This window comes from Urocitellus parryii, chromosome 2, assembly GCF_045843805.1.
Source record: "Urocitellus parryii isolate mUroPar1 chromosome 2, mUroPar1.hap1, whole genome shotgun sequence".
Lineage (NCBI taxonomy): Eukaryota > Metazoa > Chordata > Mammalia > Rodentia > Sciuridae > Urocitellus > Urocitellus parryii.
Window position 1 is genome coordinate 219,773,950 of NC_135532.1, and position 27,804 is coordinate 219,801,753.

Consider the following 27,804-nt stretch of genomic DNA (forward strand, 5'->3'; position numbering starts at 1 on the left):
CCTGACATTTTCAGCCTTGGGGCCCAGGTTTGAGACCAGAATATATGAATGACTGACCTTGGAACCTTGAGGAAGTTACTCAGTTTGCTAAGAACCCTAGTTTTCCTTTTATAAAAAAGTAAATTATGCCAGGCATGGTGGTACATGCCTGGAATTCCGGCTGCTTGGGAGGCTGAAGCAAGAGGATCCTAAGTTCAAAGTCAGCCTCAGCCGTTTGGCAAGGCCCTAAGCAACTTAGCGAGACCCTATCTCAAAATAAAAAATAAAAAGGGGTGGGGATGTGGCTCAGTGATTAAATGCTCCTGGATTCACTCCCTGGTACCCCAAACAAACAAACAAAAGAGTAAATTATAATGCTCAACCTTTCGGATGGATTAGAATTGCAGGAGTCCTTGGGGTGAGTGCTCTGAGTTTGCCAGACGGTGTGGGGTGTTAACTGTACATGCTGTGCTTGGTTCAAATATTTAGTGGTTTCTGACATAGTTTTCCCTTCTGGATGATACTCTGCATCAAAACCCTCCAAGACCGGGCAGAAACAGTGGGAAGAGTGGTGGTCGACTCCATTTCAGATTAAAGGATCCGATTTTCTTAAACCCAGGTTGGCTGTGAAGTCTAGAAAGCAGGTATTATTTGACAGTGTGTAATATCAACGAATTGTCTATTGTACATATGTTGTCCATGTTTTCCAACTTTGCAGCCAACGGTGGGAAGGGAGTTGTGATAGAAGGTCATGCGTGCCATGGAGTTTCTTGTCCTCTACCTTCCCGACCCTTCTGACTCTCACTGAATATCACCCAAGTGGAGGAGGGAGAGACTGGGTCGACTCTCCCCATGAGCCATTCTGAAGTGACTTACTAGGAGCATTTTAAGTGTGTCCTCCAAGCTAATCAAACCACCTCGAGTTCTCCCCGTGAGCCGTGGAGTTTCCAAGGCTCTCTTACGCTCTTACGTTCCCATGTTTTATAAGCTGTTTCTGAATAACCCAAAGAGACTGACTCCAATCAATGAAATGTAAGAAGGGAAGGAGGTCTTGAGAGTGTGCCTCTGGAGCATGGAGAATTTAGGCTTTTCCATGAAATCATAAATAATCAGAGTGTTTTGGAAATAGATAAGTCAGAGCCCTGGAGTGGTTGGTTAAGCCTGGAAGAGAAAATTGTGCTTAAGAAATAGGCTGACAGAGCCGGGCGCAGGGGCACCCACCAAACCCCAGCTGCTCAGGAGGCTGAGGCAGGAGGACCTTGAATTCTAAGCCAGTTCTAGCAACTTGGCAAGACTCTATGCAATTCAGTGAGGCTCTGTCTCAAAATATAAAATAAAAAGGGCTGGGGATGAGGCTCAGTGGTCGGGAGCCCCTGGGTTCAATCCCTGGTACCAAAAACAAAACAAAACAAAACAAAACAAAAAACCCGAAAAAACAAAGAAATAGGCAAATAGATTTAGAGAGAGCAGATGGATTTCTTAGGGAACCCAAGATACTGAATCCAATCAATGGATTTGAAACCAGAGAACAGGGGAAAGAGCAGAAGAAATGGACAGAGGGACAAGGGCAGCAGGGGAAGAGCTCTGCTCTTGGACACAGAGTGGTCATGGGGACACCCAGGCTGGCTGGGAAGGGTAGCGCCTCCCATTACGATGGCTGCGGATGGGCTGAGGCAGACGGCAGGGGACAGCCAGCAGCATCCACAACCTGATGAGCGACACCCAGGATTTAGAGATGAACTGGAGCGCGGCTGGGCCAGGGGAGGTGAGGCCTCCAAGGGACTGGGCACCCCGGAGGTGGGGCCTGCGGCGCCTCTCACTCCAGCGCCACATGGGGTCCAGGTCGGGCTTCCCTGGCTCACGGACCTCACCACGCTTTATGCAAAGGCGACTCAGCTGCCCCAGACCGCAACTCTCACCCGAGTGGAGAGCGAGCCCGGAGCCGTGGGATGGGTGGTGCATTTGAACCGCCTTCTTCATTTCAAAGCACTTGATTCGCTGCCCGGGGGGAGGGAGGGACGGTGGGCGAGGGCTGGGCGCTGTGGAGTACAGAGGGTCGAAACCGTGGGGTCCACGGGTCCAGCCGTCGTCGTGGAAAACCCCACTCACTACTTGCTGCTTAGAAAATTCAGTCTTCACGAACTTCTTTCACCTCCAAATGTTAACAGTTGACACAAAATACACTGTGAAACTGTAGAAAAATAGACGTGTTTTATAGGGACATTCTAACAAAAGTCCTTCGGGAGCGTCCTCCTCCAAAGACTCAGAGCTCACGTTATGAAAATGACGAGATTTGGTTCGAGTTCTGTGCCCAGCGACACCGACACCAAGACCGTGGGACACGGGAGGGACCTTCCCCCCGGTTGGGTGCCCTGGGGTCAGACCTGCCGGGAGACCCAGGGGTCCGCTCTTGCTTCAGTTGTGCTAAAGGTCAGGCAAGAAGGGACCAGGCCCCCGCTGGACAGTTTGTCCTTCGAACCTCAGTTCTGGATTCAAGACGGTACTTCAAGAGCTAGATCAGCAGACGGGCCGCAGCCCTGGGCCGTTTTGTGCTACTGGCGCTGCCCCCAAAGCCCTGGACACTGAAGGTTGTGCCCAGGGCCGGGGGCGCCCATCCTAAGGCTCCAGCGAGGTCAGGTCCCTACCTCCCCACAGCCTCCAGAGAGCGCAGGAAGGGCACTGGCCGGCTCCTCCTGGCCGCCTCCTCCTTAGACCCTGTGGGATGAATAAAGGATTCAACAGACAATGGACGCCAAGGATGAGATGCTGGCACGCGGTGACAGCTGTGGTTTCTGCAGTCAGAGCCAAGAAGCCGTTGTCCTGATGCGTTCACCAGAGGGGCTGCCTTCCTTGTCTCTGGGGTGTCCTTTCTGGTAGACAGGGTCCCTAAGTAGAGCAAAGGCCCATGCCCCATGGTCGGGCAAGGCCAGGGGTCACAGAGGGACAGCCGTTTTGATCTCCTTGACCTCATAGCCCAAGGCCTCAAACCGCACAGCTGTAGGAGCTGAGAATAAACTTGGATCCACTCAATGAATATTTATGATGGGCCACCGTGTTGGAGAACAGACAGTTTGTAAATGCAAAATTAACGTGAAGGATCTTTTCAGTGCAAAATCTCCACCTGCCCCTGAAGTTTTGTCTGAGTCCTCTCCCTTCTCTATTATTTTCATTTTGAAATTTAGGTTTGCAGTACAAAACCACCCCCTCTTCCTTCCTTCCTCCCTCCCTTCTTCCCTTCCATCCATCCTTCCTTCCTTCCTTCCTTCTTTCATCTCTGCATGTTAAAATGAATTAAGGCTACGTTTTTTTTGGCTTTCTTTTCATTGACAGATGCTTTGGGTTTGATTTTTTAAAATAGTGGCACACCCCAGAGAGATGTCTTCGACAGTGACTAAAACTGTTGATCTAATCTTTGAATACTGAATACTGGTCACTTCGTAATTATAAAAGAAGACGAAAAAAATCCCAATGCAAGAAGTGTGGATGGCTCAGCCCTCAGGACGGGCAAGATGCCCTCCTCCAGGCCAGGTGGCACCTGGCAGGGGAGCTCAGTGAGGACACTGTGTGCCACCCATCGTGGCCCTCCCTAGTTCCGTGGCTTCAGACCCAAGCCATCTTGCCCTAGAGTGCACGTTCTCCTAATTTCCTGTGGTTCTCATGATTACAGGGAGGATCAGCTGGATTCGCAGAAAAGTTCCCTCAGCAGTTGTATCCCACAGGGCGAGAGCTCACACAAAAAGCGTCAACACATCATTGTGACATGCTGGAGAAGGGGCCGTTCCAGGGAGCCTCTCCCTGGCTGGTTAGTGAGGCCCTTGTTCTCTTGAAGAAAATGACGCCTGTTTTGTAAACATGTCACAGTATATCAGCTTATTGGTGGTGGGTCTTCCCGTCTACTGGATCTCCCAACTGCTCCCGAACCTATGGCTTATTAGATTCAACAAAAGGATCAGCAAGGGAACAGAGAGGGACCCTAAGGGCTGCCTGTCTGGGACCCAGAACAAAGGCCATGCATTAAAGGGCCAGCAGTTCATGAAATCAAAATAGTTGGAAAACACAGATATCAAAAAGGAAATGCCTACTGTACATTGGGAATCTTTTTTTTCTTCTTATTTCTAAAGTTAGGTATCTAAAACTACATTAATGATACATCTATATACATTATTTAATAGAAGTTCTGTTCTACAGTACTTTTGTACATGCTGGGCTTTATTACTAATTGCCAAAAGAAAAAAAATTACATAAGGCATATATATGTACAGTGGTTAGTCTTTAGCTCACCTGGGTCCTATACCTGCAGTGCCCTCACGGGCAAGCACCTTACCCTGTAGCAGATGAAATGTGTGGGATCTATAAAACTCAGGGCTGTACCCTATGACTCGCTGCGCAGTAGATAGGCACCGGAGACCTCGTTCGTCACATCCCAGGTAAAATCTTGGACACTCCCTTTAGAGTGATCTGGTATTGTTCGACACATGCAGGTTAGCAGCTCAAATCTCTAGGAGTTGAAGGTGGGTATTTTGAGAAGAGATCAAACCTGGGCCACACATATGGGCCCACGGCTCCTTAACCATCTGGTCTACCTTGTCAATCTGAACAGCTGAGAGAGGGCAGGTAGGGATTTTACACCTTGAAGACTTGTTTCCTGGTGATGTCAAAATTAAGTCTAAAGAACAAAGCCAGAGAGACCAAAAGAAAGAGGATGAGTGACGAGGAAAGGCCACGTCTGGGGCAGGAGGGAGGGGGGCCCAGCCAGGCGCTAAACTTTGGACTCGTTCTCTAGATTTGCCACGTCACCATTCCTTTCTGTTTGCTCCTCCTGATTCTTCTCTTCCTCCTCAGTCTCCAGTTCTGCATGTTGGTTGAGTTTGCTGGACACAGACCAACTCAGGGGCATCTCTGCCCTGCTGGCCAGCTCGGCCAGCTCTTTGGCACTAAGGGACGGGGTGCTGGTCTCGTAGGTCTCGTGGAAGCTGTTGTAGTCAACTTCGTAGAAGCCGTCCTCCAGCGTCAGGACGGGCGTGAACCGGTAACCCCACAGGATCTCACTGGTGATGTAGGAGCTTCGGGCTTGGCACGTCATCCCTGCGGAGAGGAGAAGGGAGGCTTTAGTGAGCTTTCCCAGGCCCAGGACGCTCAGTGAGCCGGGCAGGGCTGCCTGGGGTGGCCTTCAGGTGCACTGAGAGATGCACAAGGGGCCAACACCGTGGAGGTGTCATTCACCTTGTAGACACAGAGCCATGGAGGTTCCAGGACTCAGGGGACCACAGGTGCCTGCATGCCCTGTGCATTCCCACGGGAAAGCCACTGTGAGTGTGCACACAGGGGTGTATGTGTCTGTGACTCTGCCTTGTCCCCTCCCTCCTGAGGTCACGACTCTGGTCACCTGTGCTTTCAGAGGCTCTGCTTCAGCGCTAGTGGGACTTGAGTTCTTTGGTCACAGACCGAGAATGCAGTCTGGCTCATGGAACTAAACTTAGGTGGCCTCTGAGCTGGGGTCAGGGGCTAGGATGCCCCTCCCACTGTCATGACACCCAGGCCATGGCCTTGGCCTGGGCTGGAAGGGTGCACACCTGAATTTTTACTTTCCCTCGGCCACCAGGGAAATCTGCTCAGATAGTGCATCAGGAGTTTAAGGGCTCCCCCCTCTTCTTATTTGCACAAAATGCCATGTGAACTACCGACAGACCAGGAAAAGGGCTTTCAAATGTGACCTGACAGAGTGAAGGGCAACCCGGTATCTTATTGGAAAAACCAGGCCTGAGCTCTTTCATTAACATTCTTAGGAAACGGAAGCATTCATGTGGTCATTTGCTCGGGACCAAATTTCTGTTCGGCTCACAGATGCTATAAGGGGCTCACAAAATATTTTAATTTCCTTCAAAGTGTGGATTAAGAAAATGTAGAAGAAAATGTTACTATACTCACCTTTATACCAACACAGTTATAAAGTATAATCAAGACAACAGCTTTTCATTAGAGCAAGGGACCCACAAAGCAACACAACCAACGACTCACAACAGTCTTGCTGTGGACCTGAGTTCATTCAGGACAGCGGCTGGTCAGCTAGTCAGTATGTCATTTGTCAGGACAGCCCGTAACACGTATTAGGCTACTGCCTTATGGTGGGGTAGGGGAAATGGAGACGTGTGAGGTTTATGCAGAAGAGTCAGGGCCACAAAATACTCCTGAGGCATTGCACTTTCTTCTTGTGTCTAGAAGAAGAGACTGGGATTTATGGGTATGGCTCAGCTGCAACTGTGAGGGCACCAGCTGTGGCCAGCACCAGCCCCGACTCCAGCTCTCTTCCTGCCCTTTTCCACTGGTCAGTCCCACAAAACCCCACCTGTAAAATGAGCCCTGCAGGGGCTGCTAGGTACAGAGAAGAGCAGATCAACACTGCCTTCCTGTTGTCTCCCAAGTGGTTTTTGAGTTCCTCCATGGTAGGGATATGTGGGCTCAGAATGAGGTACGAAAGGGAAACCAGGGGAAAGGATGCTAAACAACTTGATTTTCATAAAGGAAGTGTGTGCTTACAGCTCTACACAGGCACAGGGACTTCAGGAGTATGTCAGAGTGCTTCAAAGCCCCCATGACCATCTTTCTGCAGATTTTCCTCTCACATTCTGATTACCCTGTGGCTTTCTCCAGATATTGTCACTGTCCCAGACAGACACAATATTAAACAATTACTGCTGATTGTTTCTGGCAATCACATAACATAATATAAAATATAATCTACCCAGACTTTCATTTCTGGCTGCATAAATAACCCAACAGAACTGGAAATAAATACAAATATTCAAATTAAAGTCTAAATGGAGTTTTACAGTAGTTGGAATTGGCTGAAGAGAGAATTAGAACTTTGGCAATGAGTGTGAAGGAGCTACACAGGATACAGTCAAGAGGATGCCATTAGAAATGTGAGATGAAAACTTTGGAAATCTCATTTCTTCATAAAGGAGATGAAAACACTGGCAAAAACTGACAAAATAAGTTAGAGTTCTGTAAGTTAACGCATGCACAGGGACTTCAGGAATATGTCAGAGTGTGGGACTGTGAACATGTCTGAGAAAGCCCTGAGAAAGCCCTGAGCTCACCTCTGGTTGGCCTTGAGGGTTGCACAAGCAGGAGGTGAAGGTTAAGGCAGAGTTGTAAAGTGCCTGCCTGAATGTTTCAGGTAGGCCTACTATGCATGCAGAGCCTTTTGACAAAGACTGAGAGACTTACGTGTTACAGGATTTTAAGGAAATTTTTGTCTAATCATTAGCTGGCCACTAAGTTAACTGAGCAGAGAGCTTAGTAACCATACACAAAAGAGTAAAAAAACTTACATAATTTCCTCTGAAAAGCCACTAAAAAATACACATTGTAACAACAACAAATCTTGAGAGGAAGGGGAATTTTTATTCTCAGGGTTGATACATTATATTATTTTCCACAAAAATTTATGAATGCAAAGAATGAAGAAAGTATGCCCCATACATAGAAAGAAAGTAGTCAAGGAAAACTGTCCCAGAGAAAAGTCCAGACTTTGGAGTCATTAGACAAAAACTTTAAATGAACTATTTAAAACATATCCAAAGGACTAAAGTAAGTCATGTTTTTTTTTTTTTTTTTTTTTTTTTTAATGAAGGGAATTAGGAGAATGATGTCTCACCAAGTAGAGAATATCTTTAAAATACCAAAATTGATTTTCAGGTGAAAAGTACGATATATGAAAGAAAGCTTCACTGGAGAGACAGCATATTTGAGTTGTCAGAAGAAGGAATCAGTTAGCTTAAAGTTCAGTGAGTGCAATGAAGATTATCGAGGAACATAAAGAAAAAAGAATGAAGAAACAGAGACGGAGATACCAACATATGCATAATGGGAGTCTCAGAAGAAGAATACAGAGAGAAAGGAGAGGAAGAAATAATGGAAGATGTAATGGCTGAAAACCAGATCCAAGAAGCTAAACAAACTCTAAATAAGATGGACTCAAAGATATTCGAACCTAACACATCTTCATTAAACTGTTGGAGCATGATCATAAGGAGGGCATCCTGAAATCAGCAAGAGATAAGTAACTCATCACATAGAAGTGATCCTTGATAATCCTAACAGTTGATTTCTCATAAAACACTATGGAAGTGAGAAGGCGGTGGGAAGATACTTTTCAAAGCAAGCACTGAAAGAAAAAGACTGTCAACCCAAAACTTAATATCCGGCAAAATTCTTCTTCACCAATGATGGAGAAATTAACTCTCTCCACCAACAATAATGGAGAGAATCTGTGACTAGCCTGCTAGCCAGACTGCACTACAAGAACAATACATGAAGTCCTTCTGCGAGATGAAGGGATACCAGACAATAACTCAGGCCTCATCAAGGAACAACAAAGGCCTCATTGGTGAAGAGTGAACGGTGGGGAGCGCTCTCAGTCTCCTAGTCCTGGTCACACCCTGTGGCCCTGCGGGCTGGCCGGCCTCTGGTTTTGTTTTGCTTCCCTTTTATTACCGAACTTGTGTCTATTTCTGGTGTGCTGCACGCAGGGTGTCTTGATACTGAGCCACGCTCATGAACGCCTCGGATTCACACGTGGCCCGCCTCCCTGGCCTTGGCCCCCGCTCCACGCAGGTACTTGACGCTGAGAGGAAGCCATGACTCAGGAGGAGCCCAGGGACGGCTTGCTGTCGCTCCCTGGTGACATTAGAGCTGCATTGCTAAACAAAAGGATGCCTTAGAAAAGAGCAGACTTCTGCCTCTGACTTGCACAGGAAGGACCCTCAGCTAGAGTTCAAGATGCTGGAAACCTCCAAAGCCACAGCTTGAATCACACCTGAGTTGGCGGAAAGCAGGAGCCAGGACTCCTGGTGCTGGGGAAGAGGCAGGACACCCGTGCTCCTTCCCCACTCATCACGACCGAGACTGCTGCACAGTCCAGAGAGCAGGTGCCCCGGAGGCTGGACAGTCCAGAGTGGCCGGAGGAGGGGGCCAGGAGCGAGCCCTGAAGACTGACCTGCCCAGGGGAATTCCTTGTCCCGCTTCCTCCCTCACCCCTGGCTTTCCAGTGGCCCCAGGGCCAGCGAGTGCTGATGGCAGAGTCTCTCAGGAGACCCCCTCTCCCTGAGCAGAGCCAGGAGCAGGTGCTCTGGAGCCAGGGAACGGGTGGGGCTCCCTCTGCCAAGCGTGAGGCTCTGGCCCAGCCTGAGTCCAGCCTGTAACCAGTTGCTCCGAAGAGGCACCGAGTGCCCGAGGACGGTGGCTGACAGGAGTCCTGGCAAAGGGATCCTGTGGCTACGGGCTCCTCCTGCCTCTTCTCCCCAACAGTGACCCCAGTTGCCTGAGAACACACAGCAGCTCAGATGGCAAAAATGCTGAGAGACCTTGTCTTTATAGGGAGGAGGCTGAGAAAAGAGGGCCAGGGCCTGAAAAGGGCGGGAAACCCCACTGAGCAAGGACTGGAGAAGGGCGTTCCTGAGTCTCATCAGGAACTCCTCCAATCCTGAGCTTTGCACATGAAGGACAGAAAACAATCAGATGAACAGAAGCAATGACCTTGCATTTCATGACATAGTCACGCTTCCGGACGACCAAAGAAGCAGTAAAGGAAACTCAGTAACACTTAGAACTGAACAGCGCTGAAATTCTAAATGTCAAACTGTGGGTTATACATCAGGAAGACAAACTTATCGACCTAAATGATAGTATTAGGAAAGGAGGAAATCTGAAAACTGATATGCAGGATGTCCAACTTAAGAAATCAGAAGAATAAACAACAGAATGAATCCCTGAGAAATAGGGAGTAAAGGTCAGTATATGAATTAGTAAAATAGGAAATGAACAATAGAGAAGGCCCAGAGAAGGAAAAGTGGGTAGTAGTGTGATGTTCTAGCTCTTAAAATAAGTGGTCAGATTTCAAATGTTTTATCATCATGCTCGTAACCTAACCTGTGTTGTGATCATTTTGTATTTATCACATACTGTTTTAAAAAATCACCAAATTCCATTCTCACTGGAACATTAGCTTGCCTCTGATCATGTGTGCAAGGGTCCTGTGGTTGATTCCATGGGCTCTGAATGGCTAAATGTTCATTTACTTGCGGGAGGAGCTGCTGTCTGTAGAAGCCCTGAAGTTCAAAGGTCTGAGAACTTGGAGTTGCTGATGACCAAAGGCAGGAGAAGATGGTGCCCTGCTGTGGAAGACAGAGTGAGCTCACCTTCTCCCTGCCTGTTTGCTCTACCTGGCAAACAGGTAGATGGATTAGATGATGCCCACTCACATTTCTCCACCAGGACCCTCTCTGTTGGGTTCATAGTTGATATTCTCAGAGTTGAACTTGCAGGGTAAGGTGTGGAAACCATCCACCTTTGGGTGGGCACTCATTCCTTGGGAAGACCATGTGGGAAGGATGGGGTGGAGGTGGAGGGAGGGAGACCTGTTATCGGTGGCGATTGCAAGGCCCCTCCGTTATGGTTTGGGTATGGTGTCCCCCAAACTCCTGTGTTAATGCAGGAATGTTCCCAGGTGATGTGACTGGATGGCGAGAGCTGGAACCTGACCAGCCCATCCTAGTTTGAGTGGACTGGGTGGTGACTGTGGGCAGGTGGGGTGTAGCTGGAGGAGGTGGGGCACTGGGGTGAGCCCTGGGGCCCCCTTCCCTCTCTCTGCTTCCTGATCCTGTCGCGAGCTGACCAGCTTTCCTCCAAGGGGCCCTTTGGCCATGACGCTCCTCATCACCTTGGGCCCACACAGGGGACTTAGCTGACCACAGAATGAACCTCTGGAACCATGAGCCAAATGGGCTTCCTCCCCTCTCAGTTGCTGTTGGGTATTTTGGTCACAGAGGGACTGAGCACCTACCTAGGAGCCAGGACCACAAACTGAGGCCCCGCTAAGGAATCTGTCAGGAGCACTGAGCAAACAGGGAGGCAGGCCCTGCAAGATGGGGACGGACAGGCCAAGTTCTGCTTTGGACTTTAGTGATGCGCGGACTTCACACAGACGAGAGCGGTGCTCGGAGAGCCCTGGGTAAGCCACAGGTACAGTCAGTAGAGAGCAAACATCCAAGCTGCTGGCGAGCAAGACGGCGGGGAAACAAGAGGGACAGATCCACCCTCCCCACTCATGAATGCTGCAGCATAAGGCTATGTTGTCAATATATTAAAAAAAAAAACAGAATTGATTACAGATGCTCTGCCACTTTATTTCAAATACCAGGCTACGTGATGTGCTGTTTTCCTGCTGGTTGACCCTTGTGCCCGTTCTTCGTAAGAAAGGCCCGGGTGAGCCCGGTTGTAAAGCGCTGAGCACTCTGTTTATCAGTCCTAGCACCGAGTCACCCAATGGGGAAGAATGATCCTGGCCATTTGCCCAGCCTGGTGTCCAAAGCGGCAGGCCAGGGAATCTCGTGCATCATTTCAACAGCAATGAGCAATGCTTTATGCTTAGAAATGCCTCCCATCCACAGTCCTGTGTCTCCTGTCACCCAAGTCGGAGGCCGGTGAGGTGCACTTTCAGGCTGCAGAAGCAAATCAAAATGTGCATATTTAAAAAATGGCTGGAAAAAAGATGCTCTCCACTGATACTCCTCACTCGACTCTTACCCAAGTAACAGGTGCACTTACAGATGAAGGACTGAAGGAAGCACCAGGTGCTGTTCCCCGAGTGCCAGGCACTGGCTGCTTCCTGTCCACCCCCCATCCTCACAGCAGCCCTCTGGGGCGGATGCTGCTGCTGTGATCTCTCTTTACAGGTGATTTGCTTTTCCAAAGGAAAGAGAGGTTAAGTAACTTTCCTGGGTCACACCGGCTAGAGACTGAATGGTGTGCCCCCCAGATTCATACCTTGAAGCTCCGAGTCCCTGGAGATTTCCTCTTAGGGAGGTGATGAAGATGAAGTGGGTTCTAAAGGCAGGGCCCTGGTCCTGTAAGACTGGCGGCTTCCTAGAGGAAGAGACAGCACGGCTCCCCCCTCCCTGCCCAGGCTCCCCAGAAAAGGCCGTGTGAGGACCAGCCAGCTGGGGAGAGAGCCCTGACCAGGAGCAGATCCCCTTCCCCAGCCATCTCTCTCCCCTCCGTCTCCCTCTTCCCCAAAGGCAGGACTCAAGCCCCCACCAGCTGCACTTTACCACTGGTCCCATGTGACCAACACAAAGAGCAGCTTAGGAATCACCACACCAGCCACCCTTCTGAGGAGACTCAGACCTCAAAGGCAAGGACCCACGTTATTTCAGTTGAAACAGGAAAATCCACGGGAACCGTTTTCATTTTGTCTGATCCCAGGTTGGGGCCAGTTGATGGTGCACCAATCAGAGACTGCCATGTGCCCTCAAGAACCAATCGGAACCTCCCTGCTCCCCGAGTCCCACCCAGCAGGGCCTGGGCCACCCCAGGGCTCTCTTTCAAGAGTTCCTCCTTTTCTCTCTACAACTCCCTCTCCTTCGGGTCCTTTGCGTTTCCACTGGAAGGAAACGACGGTAACCAACAACCTGTGCCAGGTGAACAGACAGCCTGTGGTTAATTCATCGAGTGATTGTGATTTATTTTGTTGTTGTTGTGGACACTAACAAGACCTAGGAGATAAAATTGAAAATACTTTTTAGCCTTAGCATATTCCCATTGAGATTATGCCACCAAAACACCTTTTTAAAAAGACTCTTGATAGATCCTACAGACGGGGAGAAAATCTTCACCACCAGTACCTCAGATAAGGCATGAATTTCCAGGCTGTACAAAGAACTCAAAAATTCACCACCAGAAAAGTAAACACCAGCAATAAATGGGCAGAGGAACTGAGGAAGCACTTTAGAGAAGAAGAAACAAATGGTCAAACAATATGTGGAGGGCTGGGGATGTAGCTCAGCTGGTGGAGGGCTTGCCTCGAATGCACAAGGCCCCCGGTTCAATCCCCAGCACCACCCACTCACACACACACAAACACACTAAAAAGTGTTCAACATCTCTACAATTAGAGACATGCAAATCAAAACTACACTGAGGTTCCATCTCACTCCAGTCAGAATGGCAGTTATAAAGAACACTAATAACAATAAGTGTTGGCGAGGATGTGGGGGGAAAAGGGAACACTCATATATTGCAAATTGGTGCAACCACTTTGGAAAGTAGTATGGAGCTTCCTCAGAAAACTTGGAATGGAACCACCATTTGACTCCTTGGTATATACCCAAAGGACTTAAAATCAGCATACTACAGTGACGAAGCCAAATCCATGTTACAGCAGCTCAACTCACAGTAGCCAAGCTATGGAGACAACCTCAGTGTCCTTCAATGGATGAATGGATAAAGAGAATGTGGTATATATACACAATGGAATATTACTCAGCCATAAAGAAGAATGAAATGATGGCATTTGCTGGTAAATGGATGGAACTGGAGAACGTCATGCTAAGTGAAATAAACCAAATATCCCCCCCAAACCAAAGGCCAAATGTTCTCTCTGATTTGTGGATGATATTTAAAACAAGGGAGGTTGGGGAGAGGAATAATAGAAATCCATTGGATTAGACAAAATGAAATGAAGGGAAGGGAGGGGGACGGCAATAGGAAAGACAGTGGAATTAGTTGGTCATCAGTTTCCTAGCGTTGATTTGTGTACATGACCAGAATAGCCCACAGCATGCGCAGCCGCAAGAATGGGATCCTAAGTAGAATAAGTCATACTCTATGTGTGTATAACCTGCCAAAATACATTCTACTGTTGTGTAACACTAAAAAGAACTAATTAAAAACAGTCTCTTGAACTTGCTCTTCTTCTTTTTTTAATGTGCAGTCATGTTATCCAGGGTGTAACTAGTTGGGTGGATTCATTTCTGTTTGTATTTCCTTTGCTTTTGTCATCTCTTTTTTGTTTTTTAGTTAGGAAACCCTTTTGAATTATTGAGATTTCAATCAGCCTAAAAGCGCTTCCCAGCCATTCTGCCCACCTCCTGTGTGTGACGACTCTCCTTCTGCTTTATCCTTCCTGCTTCTTTTAGCAAAAATAAGCCAGCATGCCCACTCCCGGGTGGGCACCGCGTCCTATTCCCCGCGGAGGGAGTGCCGCAGGGGAGACACCCAACGACAGTTTCCTTCTGCTGAAGCCACTTGAACCACTTCATGTGCTCCTTGCCTTGGACAGAAGACAGGCTCCTCCGTGATGTGGGGAGTCCCGGCGGGAGCCGCGGGCCTGCTGTGCGGGTGGAGTGGAGGGGGCTACCTCCCCCGGCTCAGTCCCTCTCTGCCATGTGGGGGGTAATGACCAGGTGGAGGCCTGGGCATCCCTGGAGTCCACACCCTGAAGTGCTGAGCGCGGGGTTCTGCCCGGGGACCCCCTGGCCGCTCCCCACTTCCTTCCCTCCCGGTGGTGGGGTGTGAGAGCTGCTGCCCCCTCTAGCAGAATTAGCAGCGCTGATCCATAGCTTGTCCCTAGCCTCAAGCGTCTTGTGGTTTGTTGACTCGAAAGGAACAAAAGCCCTGGGTGGGGGGGAGATCTGGTGACCCCGTGTCTGGACTCGAGATTGATGTCAGGGGTTACTTGATGCATCGTCCTTCTTTGAACATTTCAAAACACTCTTTGATGCTAGATATCTGAAGAGTCCCTCTGATCTTGAGTGGCCCTCATTAGTCTGTTTTGCAGACAGCAGCTCTTCCTGTAGTCGGGGATTCTTGGGGGAATCTGATGAGACCCACAGACTCTCTTTTCTTAAAACGTAACACGGACGGAGTTTTGAGAACGGTCAGATGGTCATGGGTCACAGGTTCCAACCAAGGAACAAAACAGAAGAAGAAACCGCTCTGTCTTAGGGAAAAGTGTGTCCATGCATGTAAAGGGGAGGGGGCTTCAGGAATAGGAGTAAGAGAGAGGGGGAATAGGAAGAGAGGATTGGCTTAGACAGGGACTGAACCGTGGGGTCACAGGGTCCTCTTGTGTCTCTGCAGTATCGGGAACTCTCCCCATCGGACTTTCTCAAGGAATCGCAGTTTCCATCATGAGTCCTTCTCAAGTCTGGGGGTGGCTTCCTTGGGCAGGGTTGCTGTCTTGGCCGTGGATGGCTCGCCTCCATCCCCGAGTACTGTGCTCAGCAATGTGTCCAATAAAGACAGGCTAAGGACTAAGTGCAAAGAGGACCCAGGTGGTGACGACTTATCTGTCCATTCACCACATATGTCCTGAAGGTCTGTCTGTGTGTGCCAGGCCCCTCGAGGGGTTCTGGGGTAGAATGATCACGGTCCCTGGGTTCGTCAGATTCGTAGTCCATTGAGAACCAAGTAGACATTCAAATCCACATAAATTGCCACAATAAATCATGCAGCGGAGAAAAGGCAGAGTCCTTGTCACTAATTCCCACACTAGATCACACCCACAGTGTCCCTGAGGATATGACATTGGAGCTGAGACTTGGAGGGTTAGCAGAGGTGGGTGGGGTGGGAAGAAATGCCCTGGGAGCAGAAGGAGGGTCTGTCACAGGAGAGTCCTGGGTCACTCGAGGAACTGGAGGAGGATTAGTGAGTGGGCACCAAAGCTGGCCATGCTAATGGTGGGGAAGGGTAGATCCTGAGAAATACAGAGATTCGAGAACTCACAGGTGAGTGGAGGGGAGCTTGGCACCAAATGAACATACCACTACGCCGTTTTCTGGGTGAGGTCGGGGTGTGCATGGGGAGACTTGAAATCCGTGCAAAGTGCAGAGTAGTTTGATCAGAGAAACGAAGAAGAATTTAGACAGGTGGATACTTGTGACTTTTCAGTGAATACTTACTGGTTCTCTACCCCCACCGCCATTTCCTTTGCCTCTTGATGGGGTCTCATGAAGCCCAATAGCATTTCAGACCACATATGGGGTGTTGGTCCCCTAAGGTCACCTTGCCCAGTGATACGCTGTGATGGTCTGTGCAGGTCTGCCCTGTGATGGTCTCCCACGGCTGTGTCTCCCAGGATCTGCCCCTCCCCAGCATTAGCACGGCCAGCTTTCACGCCCAGAGTTTTACCAGGTGTTCCCCCATTGTAGTCCATGAATTTGGGGGGCCCCCTTGGCCCACGTTTATAATGTGTTCCATTTCCCTGTCCACATGGGACACCGATGGTTCCTTCAGGTTGAATTTAAAGACTATGGCCCAAAGTGGCTGGCAGGAGTGAGCCTCCCCAGGGTTGTGGTCGGCCACCATATGGGACTGGGAGCTCAGATGGCCATCGTAAGCTACCTTGCGGAGACGCCTCACCTGTCCATCAACTTTGTACTTAGGAGAGGCAGCAAGCTTCAGGATTGCTCAAGCCGGGTTGTCAGCAGCATTCTAGGACAATCTGTCTGGCCCAGGCACCAGTTTATCCTCACGTGTGACTTCATTCACACATGACAGCAGGGGGGAGGGCCGGGCCTTGGCTGCCCGCTGGGCCAGGGCTGGCTGAGACCAGCACATTCACCTGTTGAGCAGGGAGTTTTGGAGCCTTGCAGGTGCCAGATCCTGTGGTTGGTGGTGAGGTTCAGTGGTGAGCCTCAGCCTCCCACAGTCCACTGATAAATTCTCCCCAAATTGGAATGAATGGATGGGCTTCCCATCATCACCAAGATGATCCAGGGGAGTTGGTCCATATTCCTGAATGACTATGGCCTTAGAAAGCAAAATCAGCAAATAACCCCCTTCAGTGCTCCTTCAGAGTGTTCTTGATATTCCTTTCAAGCTACTTTGTCTTCTGTAGAAATGGGATTTTGAAGGGGTGGGAAGGAGACAGTGAGACTTTTCTCCCTGTGTGATCTTCCCACACATGGTGGGCGACACCCGAGGTCAGCCTGCTGTGCTGCCGACATCAGGAGCCTGGAGGAGGCCTGGATGGGTCTTCACTGCCCCGCTGAGGGCCCAGGACACGTCCCCTTCTAGATGGTGCCTGGAAGCTGCGCTTTCCTGGAGGAGGATGACGTGTGGTCTTTCCTGTTGGTCCTCATGCTCCTGGCTGCCCCGAGCCGTTGCTTTATGGGGTGGATGGAGAGGGCTGGGGTGGATGGAGAGGGGTGGATGGAGAGAGCTGGTGGATGGAGAGGGGTGGATGGAGAGGGCTGGGGTGGATGGAGAGGGGTGGATGGAGAGAGCTGGTGGATGGAGAGGGGTGGATGGAGAGGGCTGGGGTGGATGGAGAGGGGTGGATGAAGAGGGCTGGGGTGGATGGAGAGGGGTGGATGGAGAGGGCTGGGTGGATGGAGAGGGGTGGATGGAGAGAGCTGGGGTGGATGGAGAGAGCTGGGGTGGATGGAGAGGGGTGGATGGAGAGAGCTGGTGGATGGAGAGGGGTGGGTGGAGAGGGCTGGGTGGATGGAGAGGGGTGGATGGAGAGGGCTGGGGTGGATAGAGAGGGGTGGATGGAGAGGGGTGGGTGGCGAGGGCTGGGGTGGATGGAGAGGGGTGGGTGGAGAGGGCCGGGGTGGATGGAGAGGGCTGGGGTGGATGGAGAGGGGTGGATGGAGAGGGCTGGGGTGGATGGAGAGGGGTGGATGGAGAGGGCTGGGGTGGATGGAGAGGGGTGGATGGAGAGGGCTGGGTGGATGGAGAGGGGTGGATGGAGAGGGGTGGATGGAGAGAGCTGGGTGGATGGAGAGGGGTGGATGGAGAGAGCTGGTGGATGGAGAGGGGTGGATGGAGAGGGCTGGGGTGGATGGAGAGGGGTGGATGGAGAGGGCTGGGGTGGATGGAGAGGGGTGGATGGAGAGGGCTGGGGTGGATGGAGAGGGCTGGGGTGGATGGAGAGGGGTGGATGGAGAGGGCTGGGGTGGATGGAGAGGGCTGGGGTGGATGGAGAGGGGTGGATGGAGAGGGCTGGGGTGGATGGAGCTGGGTGGATGGAGAGGGCTGGGTGGATGGAGAGGGGTGGATGGAGAGGGCTGGGTGGATGGAGAGGGGTGGATGGAGAGAGCTCGGTGGATGGAGAGGGGTGGATGGAGAGGGGTGGATGGAGAGAGCTGGGTGGATGGAGAGGGCTGGGGTGGATGGAGAGGGGTGGGTGGCGAGGGCTTGGGTGGATGGAGAGGGGTGGATGGAGAGGCTGGGGTGGATGGAGAGGGCTGGGGTGGATGGAGAGGGCTGGGGTGGATGGAGAGGGGTGGATGGAGAGGGGTGGGTGGTGAGGGCTTGGGTGGATGGAGAGGGGTGGATGGAGAGGGCTGGGGTGGATGGAGAGGGCTGGGGTGGATGGAGAGGGGTGGATGGAGAGGGCTGGGTGGATGGAGAGGGGTGGATGGAGAGGGCTGGGGTGGATGGAGAGGGCTGGGGTGGATGGAGAGGGGTGGATGGAGAGGGCTGGGGTGGATGGAGAGGGGTGGATGGAGAGAGCTGGGTGGATGGAGAGGGGTGGATGGAGAGGGCTGGGGTGGATGGAGAGGGGTGGATGGAGAGGGCTGGGGTGGATGGAGAGGGGTGGATGGAGAGGGCTGGGTGGATGGAGAGGGGTGGATGGAGAGAGCTGGGGTGGATGGAGAGAGCTGGGGTGGATGGAGAGGGGTGGATGGAGAGAGCTGGTGGATGGAGAGGGGTGGATGGAGAGGGCTGGGTGGATGGAGAGGGGTGGATGGAGAGGGCTGGGGTGGATAGAGAGGGGTGGATGGAGAGGGGTGGGTGGCGAGGGCTGGGGTGGATGGAGAGGGGTGGGTGGCGAGGGCCGGGGTGGATGGAGAGGGCTGGGGTGGATGGAGAGGGGTGGATGGAGAGGGCTGGGGTGGATGGAGAGGGCTGGGGTGGATGGAGAGGGGTGGATGGAGAGAGCTGGGTGGATGGAGAGGGGTGGATGGAGAGAGCTGGGTGGATGGAGAGGGGTGGATGGAGAGGGCTGGGGTGGATGGAGAGGGGTGGATGGAGAGGGCTGGGGTGGATGGAGAGGGGTGGATGGAGAGGGCTGGGGTGGATGGAGAGGGGTGGATGGAGAGAGCTGGGTGGATGGAGAGGGGTGGATGGAGAGGGCTGGGGTGGATGGAGAGGGGTGGATGGAGAGGGCTGGGGTGGATGGAGAGGGGTGGATGGAGAGGGCTGGGTGGATGGAGAGGGGTGGATGGAGAGAGCTGGGGTGGATGGAGAGAGCTGGGGTGGATGGAGAGGGGTGGATGGAGAGAGCTGGTGGATGGAGAGGGGTGGATGGAGAGGGCTGGGTGGATGGAGAGGGGTGGATGGAGAGGGCTGGGGTGGATAGAGAGGGGTGGATGGAGAGGGGTGGGTGGCGAGGGCTGGGGTGGATGGAGAGGGGTGGGTGGAGAGGGCTGGGGTGGATGGAGAGGGGTGGATGGAGAGGGCTGGGGTGGATGGAGAGGGGTGGATGGAGAGAGCTGGGTGGATGGAGAGGGATGGATGGAGAGAGCTGGTGGATGGAGAGGGGTGGATGGAGAGGGCTGGGGTGGATGGAGAGGGGTGGATGGAGAGGGCTGGGGTGGATGGAGAGGGGTGGATGGAGAGGGCTGGGGTGGATGGAGAGGGCTGGGGTGGATGGAGAGGGGTGGATGGAGAGGGCTGGGGTGGATGGAGAGGGCTGGGGTGGATGGAGAGGGCTGGGGTGGATGGAGAGGGGTGGATGGAGAGAGCTGGGTGGATGGAGAGGGGTGGATGGAGAGGGCTGGGGTGGATGGAGAGGGCTGGGTGGATGGAGAGGGGTGGATGGAGAGGGGTGGATGGAGAGGGCTGGGTGGATGGAGAGGGGTGGATGGAGAGGGCTGGGGTGGATGGAGAGGGCTGGGTGGATGGAGAGGGGTGGATGGAGAGGGGTGGATGGAGAGGGCTGGGTGGATGGAGAGGGGTGGATGGAGAGGGGTGGGTGGATGGAGAGGGGTGGATGGAGAGAGCTGGGGTGAATGGAGAGGGGTGGGTGGATGGAGAGGGGTGGATGGAGAGGGCTGGGGTGGATGCAGAGGGCTGGGTGGATGGAGAGGGGTGGATGGAGAGGGGTGGATGGAGAGGGCTGGGTGGATGGAGAGGGGTGGATGGAGAGGGGTGGGTGGATGGAGAGGTGTGGATGGAGAGAGCTGGGGTGGATGGAGAGGGCTGGGTGGATGGAGAGGGGTGGATGGAGAGGGGTGGATGGAGAGGGCTGGGTGGATGGAGAGGGGTGGATGGAGAGAGCGGGGTGGATGGAGAGGGGTGGATGGAGAGGGCTGGATGGAGAGAGCTGGGTGGATGGAGAGGGGTGGATGGAGAGAGCTGAGTGGATGGAGAGGGCTGGGTGGTGAGGGCTGGGGTGGATGGAGAGGGGTGGATGGCTAGGGCTGGCTCGGAGGGCACAGGTCAGCTCTGAGGCCTGGCAGACTGCACACTCTGAGCCCACGTGGGAACAGTGGCCCAGGGAGCAGGGCTCTCGTGGGCAAGAGCAAAGCTTATTGAGGAACCAAGGACTCGCAGCCCCAGAGGTCACAGCTCTGGTGACTGAGGTCTTCCCCCCCCCCCCTGGAAAGCAGATGGGCAGGGGCAGGGCCGTGGAGGGCAGGCCTAGGGTCTGGTGCCGCCCAGGTTTCTCAGGAGGGCCTCGGGACCCCTGCCTGGGCCTGACCTGTGTGTGGAAAAAGGCCAAGATGGAACCATAGTCGGGAATTTCAGGAGAAGTGGACAGGGCCAGGAGCTTGAGGCCCACTTCTGGGAAGTTCTGGAAGATTTCCAGCATCCGGAGTAGCCGGGAGCCCTGGAGAACACCACCAGGGACTGTCCAGGAGCAGCCCCAGCCTGTGCCCAGCCCAGGTCCCCAGAGTCAGTGTGAGCAAGAGAGAAAGTGTGTGTGACTGTGTGTGTGAGTGTGTGAGTGTGTGTGTGTGTGTGAGAGAAAGAGTGTGTGCAAGAGGGAGTGTGTATGAGAGAGTGGGAGTCAGAGGGTGTGTGTATGACTGGTGTGTGTATGAGAGGGTGTTTGTGACTGTGTGTGTGTGAGAGAGGGTATGACAGTGTGTGTGTGTGAGAGAGAGAGAGAGAGAGAAAGAGTGTGTGTGAGAGAAAGTGTGTGTGAGAGAGGGTGTGAGACTCTGTGTGTGTGAGTGTGTGTGAGTGTGTATGTGAGAGAGAGTGTGTGTGTGAGTGGTGTGTATGTGAGAGAGTGTGTGTGTATGTGTATGTGTATGTGAGTGTGTGTATGTGTGAGAGTGTGTGTGTGTGTGTGAGTGTGAGTGTGTGTGTGTGTGAGAGAGAGTGTGTGTGTGTGTGAGAGTGTGCGTGTGTGTGAGTGTGAGTGCCCACCAGGGCAGAGGCCGGGGTTTCCAGGACAGCCCCTGGCAGGGCCTAACCAGCCGTGGTGGGTGCCTGCAGTGTGAGCAGCTGCCAGATGACACCCAGGGCTCCAGGGGACGGCCAGGGGACAGGAGGCACTGGGCCCCCCCTGGGCAGAAGGATGTCGTGCCACCTCCACTCATCAGTCCTGGGCGAGGGAACCTGAGGAATGACGGTGTCACAGAGGGAACCAGGTTGAGAGCTGCAGCCGGGGATTGGAGGTCTTCTCCTGGGACTGGGGCGTGCGAGGGCGGTTCCATTCTGCGGCAGGCAGGGACCTGGAGTCGTCCCAGCTGCTATCAATCACAAACTCTCCTCAAACCTATGCTTAAAACTTTGGCTGAAAATCCTTAACTCTTCCTTCTCCAACAAAATGGAAAGGGTGTTCATTCCTGAGGCGCCTTCACCTGGAAGGAAGGGAGGAGAGCAGGTGTCGGAGGCTTTGGCGGTTTGGTCTCCGAGCCTGGGAGCCCCCGCGGGGTCTGAGCACGGCCTCTGACTCCAGCTGACCGAGATTCTGTTAACCATCAACCTGATCGCCACGTTTGAGCCCGGTGATCAGGACAGCGACCGGTACGAGGGCGGCGTTAGCCAAAGGAGGGCATTCAGAAGGGCCAGTGTGAGGGCCCTGGGCCCGTGTCCCACCTGTGGATTCCTGGTGTGAAGGAGGCGCTGGCTTTGGAGCACTCCAGCTCCCAGGCAACACCGACCGCCAGGTCTCTGTGGCCGTCAAGGGTTAAAGGCCAAGAGGCCACAGCTCACTGCTCATCAAACCCGCAGGCCGCAGGCCGGGAGCAGGTGGATGGGAGGCAGCCTGGGCCAGGCAGGCCGAGGGGAGGGGCCCGAGGCAGTCGCGTGGTTTTAGAGTCCAGCCCCAGACGCCCTTTGTGTGGGCCCTGCACCTGCCCTGCACCCGCCCTGCCTACCCTCTCCTCCTGGGTCCTCTTGGCCCTCAGGATCCCCCTCTGGGCGTCTGAGGCTTCCTGTCCCGTCTACACTCTTGGCGTCTTGGATGATGTCCCTCACACATGACTTCACAGGTGGCTGACTGTCACAGCCCCAACCTCACTCCTCACCCCCAGACCCGCGTTCCCCTGCCCCCTGGGTCAGGGTGGCCTACATTCCCGACACATCCAGCACTGTCCCCCAGACCCCTTCCTCACCCAGGTCCCCATTTCCCTGGACAGAATTCTCTCCCTGGGCCCGGTGTCCGGTTCCTTAACACACACGACCCAGCAGACATCTGGGTGCTCCCGGCATCTCGGCTTCTCTCCCCCATTGCCATCGCCCTGGCCCGCGTCACCCTCGTCTCCAGCCTGGATGGCAGGCACCCTGCCTCCAGCCTCCCCACACACCTCTGGGCTCGCCCCCATCATCGGAGTGACCTTTGAACAGAGCAGGTCTATACCCGTCTTGAGCATGGCAGGGACTTCCTTCTGTTTTTAGGGTGAAATCCAAAATTCTGACAGCATTCCCTTGGGGTCCCTGCTCCCCTGCTGGGCTGGTTCCTTCCCCCACCTCCTCACACCTGGCTGAGTTTTAGCTCAGGGCTTATTTGCTGATCTCCACGCTGGGTCAGGTTTCCCTCTCTGACACGCCCACTGCATGTGACCTCCCTCTGTGTCGTGGCTATCACCATGTTTGTAATTCTTTATAGAACACCTGTACTCTTGCTGGGTGCCATGGGGCACCCGTGTCATCCCAGAGACTCAGGAGGTCAGCCCGGACAACTTAGTGAAGGGTGTAGCTGAGTGGTAGGAAGTCTCTGTGTTCCATGCCCAGTACTGAGAAAAAAAAAAAAAAAAAAGCCTGTATGTCCTGATGGACCTCAAGCTCTGACAATGGGCACCCCATCTGTCCTGCAGAATGGTGTCTGTGGTGGGACATGGGGAGTCTCAGAAGGACTGAGGGCCCCCTGGTAGTGCATGAAAATTACAGAGTGTAGCCGGTACCTCTCACACCCCTAACCCTGACAGTGACATAAATCTAGGTGGAGAGACAATGCCGTCACCCATGGAAAACGAGATGGACAGTGAGAAGCTTCATGTGCACAAGGACAAGGTGAGCAGCCCAGAGAGAATGTCTGAGTTTAAGGGCCATGGGTCCTCTCTGGGCTGGGGCTGGCTGGGGTGGCCTCGTGAGAAGGAAGGAGCCCTTGAGGGGGACCAGGAAGGGGGGTGAGGGGTCAGGAGGGCAGTGCAGGTTAGCAGAGCCCACGTGCGTCTCGGAGTCTCCATCTGCCGTGTGACAACAAGCCCTAGACCAAGGTGATGTTGTTCAGAGGGTCCCCTTCCCCGGGGCCTACCTCTCTAGCCCACCTATTGCTGCAAACTTGCGATCAGGCAATTATTGGGAAAGGTGAAAACAGACGGGGTCCCCTGAGGGTAACATGGCTCCGGAGTTTAAATTTTTACTGATCTGTGTTCAATTCGCCAAAGAATATAAAGCCATCGATGCCTATGAAAACAACACTTAGTCCCCCAAACTGAGATGCGTCTGCCTTGTAAGATGCATGTGTCCAACGCCCGATTTAGAAACTGGGTAATTTTCTCGGGGAAAGGACCCAAATGTGTGAACCCGCCCCCCAAACCGACTTCCCTTTGGGGCTGTGAATCTGCCCGATATTCCAGGAGTCGGGAACATTCACAGGGAACCAAGCAGAGCCTGGCCGGGCCATACGTCACTTTTACTGTCTTTTCATAATTGTTTATGTTTTCATTCATTCTGCACCTTGGGAGCCATTTTTGATCAGTCTGCAGAGTGATAAACTTTCCCTGTTCTCCGAGGACCAGTTTGTCCTCCGCCTTGTTAATAGCCTGTCAAAAAGAAATGCCTCGAGTATGTTTTAAACTCCTAAAGTTAATGGCATGAGGGTTAAACAATTGTCAAATTTCCCACCCTCTCTCCTCGCCTCAAAGTCATTTTCAGGAAGATACAAAAAGTGTCCTTCCCGTGGGGAAGGAGGGCTGGTGGGCAAGGGAAGGACAAGTCAGGGAGAGGGCATCGATGCCAAGAAACAAGGGTTTTTCTTTGGAAAAATAGACTTTAAAGGATATTTAATCAAAAGCAGCGGATCTTAAAAAACAAACAAGACCCGTACAGTCTGATTCACAAATTCAGTGCCAATGTCTTCGTCCATTTCTGTTGCTACGACAGAATACCTGAGAGTAGGTGATTCTTAATGAAAATAGGTTTATTTAGCTCATGGTTCTGGAGGCTGGGAAGTCCAAGAACATGTGCTGGTATCTGCTGGTTTTCTGGTGAGAGCCTCATGCTGCTTCAATGCATGGTGGAAAGCAGAAGGGCAGGCAGGTGCGTGCAGATGAGAGGAAATTCCCTGGGCTGAATTCCCTGGGTGACTAACCCATTTCCCACATGAGGGCTCCACTCCCATGACCCCAGCACCTCCCGGCAGGCTCCCCTCTCAACACTGCAGCTTTGAGGAATGACGATTTCAACACGTGGATTTTGGGGGAACATACTCAAACCACAGAAGCCAGAAGCAATACAGAAAGACACACTGATAAAAGCACTGGCATTGGCCTATGGACTGTCTAAGAAACGTGATCTTAAAGTGAAATATTGGGCAAAATTGAAAAAAATCTCAGTAAGCGTTGGCCTGAGAGTTTCCAGGCTGCCCTGGGACTGTGGTGACTGTGGTGGGCATCTCGTCATCAGCCAAGACACCGCTGCTCCTTTGGCAGCCACTGGATAGAAAACATTATGCAGAGGGCCACTCTTCATGACAAACGTAATGAGCTGCTGGTCTCGTAGAACTTCCTCACCAACTGAGTCTTTCATACCGTCAGGACTGACCTGTGATGTCCGAGCGTCTAGCAGAGCACATGGCCTTTCCTGTGACACACGGGGAGCTGTTCCCCAGCTAACGGGGACTGTTGATGACATGAGAGTAGAGGAAAGCCTCTACTAAGGAACCTGTAATCTGTCTTTACACTTGGAATCTGTCTTGACCTGTCAAACATTTGGTGTTGTTTGTAGAGCACGAGACGACCCTCTGAGTCAGCGCATTCTCAGAAATGTGTGCGCGGTACTGTCAGGAACGAGAGTGTCCTCTCTTCTAAAGCCAGGTCTGAAGTCTTGATGTAAAGCACATGTATTAACGGATCCCTACATTCCTCATCCCAAACCGTTTATGGTGAAAAAAATAGGAGCACTTGGCATTTCAAATATATATATTTTTAACATATGGAGTGAGAATCAAACACTTCCAGGAAAAAATGAAAACTCTGGGTGGCGGCCTAAACCTCTGCCATACGTTGTCCATTGGTTCAGGAGTCACCACAGGTGTCCACGTTCTGCCTGGACATTAGTTTCCAGTGGTAGCAGGAGTGTCCCGTCAATATGTATCCACACCTCCAGGTTGCTGTTGCCCGGCAGTGATATTCATATCACATCCTGTATTCGCTTCCCACTCGGCCTTTTAAAGACCAGGAAGAACGGAATGTCAGCACCGAGTTCCTCCTTGGGCAAATCTCTGTCCTCTCCTGTCCTGGGAGGGGGGTCCATCGCGTTCCAGCTCCAGCAGCCATGTGCCGGGAGAGGCTTGGCAGAGGGCTGGAGACAGCAGGAACCCAGGTACCAGGACTGTGGGTCACCACGTTTTTACAGTGAGTTCAACAGCAGCACTTCTGCAGTCCTGCGATAGATCCTGAGCATGGAGCAGACTGAAGGGCAGGGATGGGACCCTTTCATCTGTCCCAGATGGAGAGAGATGGGTCATAGATGAGCTAAGACAGCAATTTAAGAGATATCACAGTTCTGAGCAATTGACCTGTTCTTAATGACATCACGAATTAGGCACAGGCCACTATCGTTATCCGCATGGTAGTTTGAAGGTGCTGGTTCAGTTCTTACTTATTAGCTCATTCCATGGGATCCCATGGTGACCCATTAGATGTAAAGATCTGGCTTTACATGGGTGTCTGTGAGTAGGATTGGGCTGGGGTGGGAGCAGAGACGTCTTGGCTCTAGGTTTATGCATTAGTCGTATCTCTTATTTTCTGTATTCTCATCCTTCGGCATCTGGGGTGGTCCCAATGGCACGGTGCTACCTCTCTCTCTTCTCAAGGGCTTCGTTTTCTGATCTGTTGTCCTTACTGTGTTCAAGTGTTCTATTCACGCAGGTTAGCAGTGGACACAGGCGTTCCCGTCTACGTGGCCTGCACGCTCCAGCCTGCAGGGTGCACCAAACCCTGGCCAAGATGTCCTCAGGTGCGCCTGCTCTTGCCCAGGTTTTCTCCAGTCCTCGTAGGGCAGTGGTAGTCTACGGAGATTCTCCAGGGCCTCGCATGTCTGATTGACGTGGCTCCCCTGTTTGCCCTCAACCGTTGGCTCTCAGCTCTGCCTTTTAAATTTTTAAAAAAAATTTTTTGTAGTTGTAGATGGACAGCATGACGTCATTTTATTGGCTTATTTCTGTATGTGGTGCTGAGGATCAAACCCAGGGCCTCACACATGCCAGGCAAGCACTTTGCCACTGAGCCTAGCCCCTCAGCTCTGCTTTTTAATAAGCAACAGAATAGACTTGGTGCTTTGCTTTTGCTGGATCATTTTATAGCCTCTTTCTTTGGCTAGATGTTTAATGCTTAGAGAAGAGTCTTCACTTTCTTTCTTTCTTTCTTTCTTTCTTTCTTTCTTTCTTTCTTTCTTTCTTTCTTTTTTTTTTTAGTTAAATACTTACTTGACTAAGCAGTGACAATGATTCTCAGGATAGAAGTGGTGTCTTTCAAGTGCGATTCTAAGGTTTTTATTAACTATCTGACTAGGGATCTCTCTCTACCTCATTATTGTAGGACTCTTATAAGAAGTTTGGATTTTGCAAAAGTGACACTCTTCTTCTAACAGGAAGAAATGTTTGGTGAGTCAGAGAGAAAACCCAGTGGCTTGGTTTTTCCTAGAGACTAGTTATCTAGTGAATGCTCGTAAGGATTGCATGTCTTCAAACCCCTGCAAGATGCTTTAGAATGTTTCCAGGACTCAAGGTGGGTATGAAAACAAAACCTGCCTTTTCTACTGATTTCTCTGGATCTGGCAAATTAAAGTCTGTCCTCACCTGTGGGCACGACCAAGTGTCTCCAATGTCTAAGGCAATTTCAGGCCTGTCTGCAGATGATGTGGCTTTGTTCCTGCCTGGAGTTTAGATAAGCCTGACACATTTTGGGCCCATGTGGATTGTTGGACACCCATTCCCCCGCCAATTCCTTTGAGCTTTTTGCCTGCCGCATGGTGGGTGTGGACACAGGGAGGTGGGATGGAATTGTTCTGAGTGTGGGTTTACACACAGGCTACCCCTGGGCTGAATTCTAGTTTGATCTCAAAATGGCTGCATGACCTGGAACAAGTTAATTCATTTCCCTGAGCCTCAGTTTCCCATAAAAGAGGAACAATAGTATCTACCAGGGGGCTGTGAGGGGTACTAGACAGGATGTGCATGCACCTCACCTGGCGCACAGTGGGGCAGCCTCTGCATGCTGTGCTTCTCACATGCTCCCCCCACCCTGGAAATCTTCCTCTGCGTGTGGAAGTTCTTCCAGGAGTCCTACCTCATCCGTGGTCTGCCCCACTCACTGGTCTGTCCTTAGGCCTCCTGGTACTTTTCCCTGA

The 27,804-nt window shown here is 52.2% G+C and overlaps 1 protein-coding gene across 1 annotated transcript in view; it reads right to left on the reverse strand.

Annotated features, from left to right (window-relative positions):
• Window positions 1–4,738: 4,738 nt before the first annotated feature.
• Window positions 4,739–27,804, reverse strand: part of Kcnj6 (potassium inwardly rectifying channel subfamily J member 6) — a 75,096-nt gene continuing 52,030 nt past the window's right edge. Inside the window, exon 2 of the mRNA XM_026399410.2 lies at window positions 4,739–5,064. Coding sequence (XP_026255195.2) covers window positions 4,739–5,064 — 326 coding nt within the window. The remainder of the gene's footprint in view (window positions 5,065–27,804) is intronic.